At 34.5% G+C, this 6985-nt stretch overlaps 1 protein-coding gene across 1 annotated transcript in view; it reads right to left on the bottom strand.

The window, feature by feature from the left end:
• Positions 1-3298: 3298 nt before the first annotated feature.
• The window catches only part of LOC110222359 (snake venom 5'-nucleotidase-like), a 76688-nt gene continuing 73001 nt past the window's right edge, over positions 3299-6985 (bottom strand). The window contains exon 8 of the mRNA XM_021007297.2: positions 3299-3750. Coding sequence (XP_020862956.1) covers positions 3566-3750 — 185 coding nt within the window. The 3' untranslated portion in view covers positions 3299-3565. The remainder of the gene's footprint in view (positions 3751-6985) is intronic.

Below are 6985 nucleotides of genomic sequence, written 5' to 3'. Positions count from 1 at the left end.
TCCAACGTCTAGCAGTGTCTGGCACATAATAAAGAGCTTAATAAATGTTTCATTCCTTGGCCTTTCCAGTGATATAATCATGTGATTATTGTTTTGTAATTATTACGAACTTTCATGTTTGTAATCTTTCTAACATCAAACCATCCCTGCATTCCTAGTACAAATTCAACCTGGTCATAGTAAATAATCTCTCGAATATATTGCTGTAGACTCTTTGTTCATATTTTATTAAATATTTTTGCATTAGTATTTATTAGTGATTTTGGTCTACTGGTTTCTTTTTCTTCTTTACTTCCCTGGCTTGGGTATATTTGTCTCATAGAAAGGTGCCTTCTAGCTCTATTTTGCAAACAATTTATGTATGGAAGTAGAAAACCAGTGGCATCCACACAAAACTCTGACTTGGTCTGTAGTAGGATAGGTGACAAGCCTAATTAATAGCAATTTCTAGCTGTCCCCTTTTAAACACTCCTGGATGGGACAAGTCATGGCTTCTGAGAGTCACCTCCCTAGTTAAAGCAGGTGCTTGGGCTGGGGTAGGTGTCAGGCTGGGAAAGCATGGATGCTCAGAAGTATTATCACAATGGAGTGAATGCTGAATCGAGTCAATGTAAACAACAATGGGCAGTCTAGAAAATATTTAGATCGAAGGAAATACTTAAATTAGATCTTAAATTGGAGACAACACACAGAGAAGTTGAAAGATAAAAAAAAACTTTGACAAAAAAAAAAGAAAATCAACACTTAGTAAACTATGAGCCTGCTGATTATGATTGCCAAGGGACCCCTCTCAGACTCAACTGGCATCAAACTTACCTTTTCCCTCAGAATTGGCTGTAAGAGGAGTTGAAGTGATAACAGACCAATAGCCTCGTCCTTTGTATTTTGTTTGTTCGTCTTTCCTTTTCAGTTTTTTTTTTAATTGTACTTGAGGTGGTTTTAGAGGGAGATGGAGCATTTCATATAACTATCTTTACTGGAAGTCCCCTCCCTGAAAACAATTTTCTTTACATCATCTCAAAAGATTTGACAGAAATGTGTTATCTTAACTCCTGGACTGATGTGTATAATATGTAGCCAAGAGAAAATCCATTCCAGTTTATTTGTTGCTAAGAGAAATTATTATGACATTATTATATTAAGAACCAATTATTAAATTGGAATCCAGGCTTTTCTTTTTATTATTTCCTCATTAAGGTCCAGTTCTTGTTGAAGTCACTCTCTGAAGGACTTGAATGATTGATGAGACTACTCTTATCCCTTGGTGCTCTTCAATCTTGGGCAGGACCCCACCCAACTAGGAGACCTGACTTCTATTTAAAGTATAAATAGAAGCCATTCTGAGCCAATTCTTACCCTGATGAAAAGAACCCCTGTCCTTGTATCCCTCCATTAAGAGTTTAGGGTGACCCAGCTCATGAAAGAGAAAACCAACCACAGAGGCCTGAATGAAGATGGACTCCTCTGTCCAAATTGCTAGAGGCTTCTGAGTCTCAAAATCAAGCCACATTTTCAGCAGAAGCTGAAGACTTCTAGCCCACCTCCTCATTAAATGTCTACCAATCAGGGTTGATTTTCACTTGTAGGTGGCATTCCCTTTCAGAAAGGTATTTAAGGCTCTCAGGGTCTACATTAGGGATCTTTGGTTACCAAGAGAAACCACTGACCATCAATTTATTTATTGCTGGTTAGGCTAATTAGTAAAATTATCATTAATTACCAAGAAACTCTGTCTCTCAGGTTTTTCATTTGTTTCATTACCTTGTTCCTGTTCCAAAATTTTTTTTTCTGTTGTCTTTAAACTTTGGGTGTTATCTCCAACCTAGATTTGATAGGATTTTCTGCATTCATTATAATTTCCAGGCAACCAGTACTTTGTTCTGCTCTTATCAAGGGCTCAACAAATCCTTAATTGACTCCCCCAACCTACCACAAATTTTGGTCACAATCCAAACCCCATTTAGGCTCCAGACTTTCATATGTCACATGTACTCAGGTCTTTATTATGAAGTCCTTTTAAAGACTTCTCCTCTAAGTTTAGAGGTGTTCAAATATTCTTATTTTAAGATGCGTCGAAGAAAGGTACTGGAATGAGACCTGAAACTTTCTCAGAAGTCAAGTTAACCACTTCTGTCTGCTTCCGATCATCATGGATTCATCAGAAGGCCTTGGCAAACTAGTATATCAGTTTCTACTTCAAGGTTCTATGACCATTACTGGTTTCAAAGTGGAGGGAAAATAAAGCCCAACTGTACCACTGGAGCTCTTCTCTCTATTAGATGAATCTCGACTTTTAATAATTCTGTTAAGAAAGTCTAATCATTGCTGCTGCTTATTAATTTCATGTAAAATGTGTATGGATCGGTCCATCTTCTGAGAACTAGGGGAATGCTTTCTGGGATAGAAAGTATTAATGGAATATATTACAATTAACTCCCTAGGTTAAAAGGGGCCCTTTCCCCTAATTAAGCTTCAATCTATGGAAAATGCTAACGTCTGGTTTTCTGACATCTACCTCAAATTTTTATTTTAACATTTATTCAAAATATTCTAAAACTAATGTCCTTTATCACTTCCCTATAGCCTCAAGGAAAACACCCAACCCCTATGCTTAGCTAGATGCTGGGAAGAAAGCAATCTGATTAAACTGATTCACATGTGTAGGTGATAAGCCCTTAACTCTACTAGAGTTATCTGTACTTAAAAACTTAAAAAGACATCTGTTTACTCAAGTGATTCTCAAAATCATGGAGTTTCTAGCAATGTAACAATGAAGTGAAAATTTTCACATATTACATGGAAAAACATTAGGGGCACACTCAGTACTGCTTGGGAGTATGCCAAGTCAGTTTCGTTATGTTCTTTCTGCTTTTCACATATTCTTTATCATCTGAACACACAGAATTTTTAAATTCACCCAAATTTTTCACAATAGCCCTCAGTTTTCATAGCAGTAGTGATGAGGGCTTTGATGAGAGGGAGTTAAAAAGAGTAATGGTTTGCAAGTAGGGGCATGTCTGTACTGGGACAATTAAGAGTGTTTATTAATGTCACAAACTTATTTTTCTCTATTTGTCATCACGGAGCTGATAAGCCTATGGCCCAGTCTGAAAAGTTAATGGTGCTTTTTGAAACCAGTGATAGCAGGAAAAGTACAATTACAAAGAAATAAAGCATAAGATGAAGATATATTAAAAGAAATACTTATAAGTAGGATAAAAACAAAATAATTAAGATAGGATTAGATATATAAATCGTTACATGAAATGTGGGCATAAGAATCATTTAATATGAAAAATAACAGTATGAAATTCATTCATTTAAATACAACAGAATAATATGCACAAGATATATACATTTCCCCCAAATAACACACCTAAGAAACAACGGTTTACATGTCTTGATAAGCTATAATATGAACAGAAACAAAAACTAAAAATCAAAATGCATTAAACATGCTATTATTAAACCTGAATATACAAATATTGCATATTAAATAAAATATATTCTGGCATTAATTGGCAAAATTTTCTGTAATCAGGCTCCAAATATTAACTACAGTATTTCAGTCAGAATCAGAATTTTCACATGTATTGTCATTAATTGTGGGATATGTTCTTAATCCTTCTTTTCTTGCAATTCTAAGTTGCCGTAAATGTTCTTTCATCTCCTGAGAAATATGGCAAATCCTTCCTTCTATACCAGGTACTGCCATTACTGTTGTTCTTTTATCTGATTTTTCTTCAAAGACTGTGATGAAGGTAAGTTTATTAAACTTAATATGCGGTATTGGTTCAACAAATACTTATTAAGCAGTTATGCACAATAATAGTGTCCATATAACTAGGATATTTTTTGTTACTTAAAAGTTTACTCATATATCAGAATTACATATATATTTTTTACTATAAATACATTTTCTGACTAGGATTTCTCTGATGATCCATCCTCCCTAAATCAAACTACAAGGCCATATATAAATTTTAACATGTAAACATTATGTGTCCTAATATATGTGTCCATTCACTTTTCTTAATTCAAACTACAATCTAGCATTCTTTCAAGAAACTTTAGAGCTTGGCTCTTTAATTTCAGAAATGAATAAGAGAATAGAGGAGGCTACCTTCATGTCTTCCACATGTTCACAAAAAAATAAATCTGAAGCCATGGTAAGTTAGTATTCAATAATATTTCATAAATTAATAGAATTTCAAAATCGTATTTAAAATATTTATTAAACACCTTTTCTTAAACATTTATAAGTTGCTATGCTAGGTTACTGTGGCATATTAAAAAGCATATGAAAGTATGAAATGAGGAAAACACTGTTCTCAAAACAGCAAATATATCCATTTCAAGACTCTGTACAACCTGTCCTAGTGTACTATATTAAAAAGAAATACTTATTCTACTTATAGGATATTACTACTATATTAAAAGAAATACTAATTATATTATAGAACTACTGGTGTAACTTTTTTCCCCTACTATTCCTCAATATTCTCTACAAAGTCCTATCCCAATGTCTCATCATGGCATGGAGGTGAACACTGTGTTGTCAAAGACAATGCCTGAGGAGCATAAGACCTTGTAGGTCTTACAATCGGAATAGTTTTCAGTACAGGTCTGGCAATAAACTGAATCAGCCTTCTGAGTACTAGTCCACCTATGTATGCAAAGGCTCATCACCAATGCCGCTGTGACGTATCTTTTGGCCAGGACAATCCATGAAACAAAGAAAAATATAAAAACCTCTAAATTCTTTGTGGCCCTATGTTACTTATGCAATGATGGTGGTACAGTGATGGGAAAGGGAATAGAGTATATTAAAAGTCACAGTTATTAGCGTGTCTCTATAAACTTCAGTTTTACTACTGATACACTAAATCAGAAATCCCTGTCCAATGATTAAAGAATGGAAAGGATTTAATATTAGAAGAGATGAATTATACCAATCTTAACATTCTATAAACAAAACCAAGAATAAGGACATTGCAGTTTAATGGAAAGATAAGTTCTTCCATTTATGTAAGTTTTACATAAAAAATATAAAATAAAAAGTTGTATTTTAGTAAATAGGAAAAGATGTGGGACTTGATTCTGAATCAGACCATCAAGTTTGCGAAATCTTACAAATAAAGATGAAAGACATTTATGAGCAGTATCATCTTGATAAAGCATAAAAAGTAGTGTAGGGTAAAACCAGTTTAAGAAAAGCATGGCAAAAGATCCAACTAAAGTCACCCCAAAGCCATTTATGAATGAAAATGAAAGGACAAGAAAGAGAAGGAAAATTAAAAAGACCTCCAAAGATAATTATAACTATTTTCACTATCAAGGGCAGTAGAACTACCACACCTGGACCCTACAGCACAGTTCCAAATGTGGTAACAGAGGAAGTATAAACGGCATAAAAGAGAACAAAGATGAGTAAAACCATTGGATTGGACCAAGTATCTATAGAAGAAATCAGTGCTGAAAGAGACAACTGAGGGGGTTTGAGGGACTAATAGTCAAGGTATCTGAAGGAAAAGTATATACCAAGTTTTTGGGGAAAAAACTTATTTTTATTAATATCAAAAAAGGCAACCAGGAAAACATCAATTACAAATACACACACACACACACACACACACACATATATTTATTCACCAATACAAAATCTTTGCAGGACTCATCTATTTACAAATTGAGGGCATTTCCAATAAGGGCACAGATAGAAAATAAACAGGTTTACACACGTGACATTTAACAACAGACCCCATCTTTACCATTTTACAACTGACTGAAAGATGTGTAGAGTACAAGATTTCATTGCGCTTGTTGTTGATTATGAAAAAGCATTTGATTCAGTAATGTAATATGCTACCTTAAAAGCTCTTTTTACAATAAGGAGTCTTACAAATACATAAAATTATTAAATATTCCTTGAAATACTTCACAACAGAGTCATATGAAATGGGATATACTATTTTGCTTGTGTCTTTAATTTTTTCTGTACCTCTTTCTACTAAAGGATTTCTTTGTTCTTATTCTCTTCCTTGTCTAAATTTTTATTATTTCATTCATGTTCATTACATTTATTTATTCCTTCTTTAGTGGCTTGGTGTTTCTCATGGAATTAAAGCATCTGAAGTAACAAGTTTGAGTTTCCTCTTCTAAACAATTTTCACATTGTTGTCTCAAAGATCTTGTCTCCTCAATCTCCCCTTCCTCTTCTCTTTTAGTTGTTGCTGTGCCTAATTCTTAAAAGTATCAGTTTCTATCATGAATAGTAGGAATGGAAGTATTGCCCCATGTAGAAATTTCCCTGTCCCTCTTCTTGATCATTATCTTTTCCATTTGCCATGGAACCTCGTCTCTGGGTCCATGTGCCCCCACCCTTCTCAAGACTAGTTGTGACCAGTAGCTCAGTTATGCCTTCTCCTGAGTCAATATTGTCAATAGAGGACCAACACGCATTCAGAGGAGAGGGTCTAAGTACCAAACCCCTGCAGACTGTGCATACTGCAAGGTTCCTCATTTCCCATTATAGAATCTCTCTCCCCTAATGGGACCTCCTCTCACTCCTGATTCAAGATCTCCCTCTTTCCCCCATTTCAATCATTCCCTTGCCACTTCACCCATTTTCCTATAACCCCTCTTCTTGATGAGATAATATGGGAGTTACTTTCCCTTCATTATTTGCCATTAATTTTATCAAGGTACATTATACATTCCCCTGTATCTCTTCTCTTCCTTTTAAGGCACCTTCAAATTCTGCAGTTTATTCCCACAAAATATACTGAATTACTTGTAAAAGAGGGGAGGGCATAAATTGCGAGGTTTAGTCTACAATATTTCAGGCCTCTTCCTCCACTGCTTCATCTCTTATCTCCTTAAATTTCACTTTTCTCTTTATTCCTTTGCATATTTTTTTAATAAAGAAAACTCTGAATGGTTCCTCTTTTTGCTCCCTTAACATAGGAGTCTCTTTCTAGGATTT

This window comes from Phascolarctos cinereus, unplaced genomic scaffold, assembly GCF_003287225.1.
Source record: "Phascolarctos cinereus isolate Bilbo 61053 unplaced genomic scaffold, phaCin_HiC Scaffold_4;HRSCAF=312, whole genome shotgun sequence".
NCBI lineage: Eukaryota > Metazoa > Chordata > Mammalia > Diprotodontia > Phascolarctidae > Phascolarctos > Phascolarctos cinereus.
The sequence above is the reverse complement of the archived record's forward strand: the minus strand, read 5'-3'. Positions and strand labels throughout refer to the sequence as shown.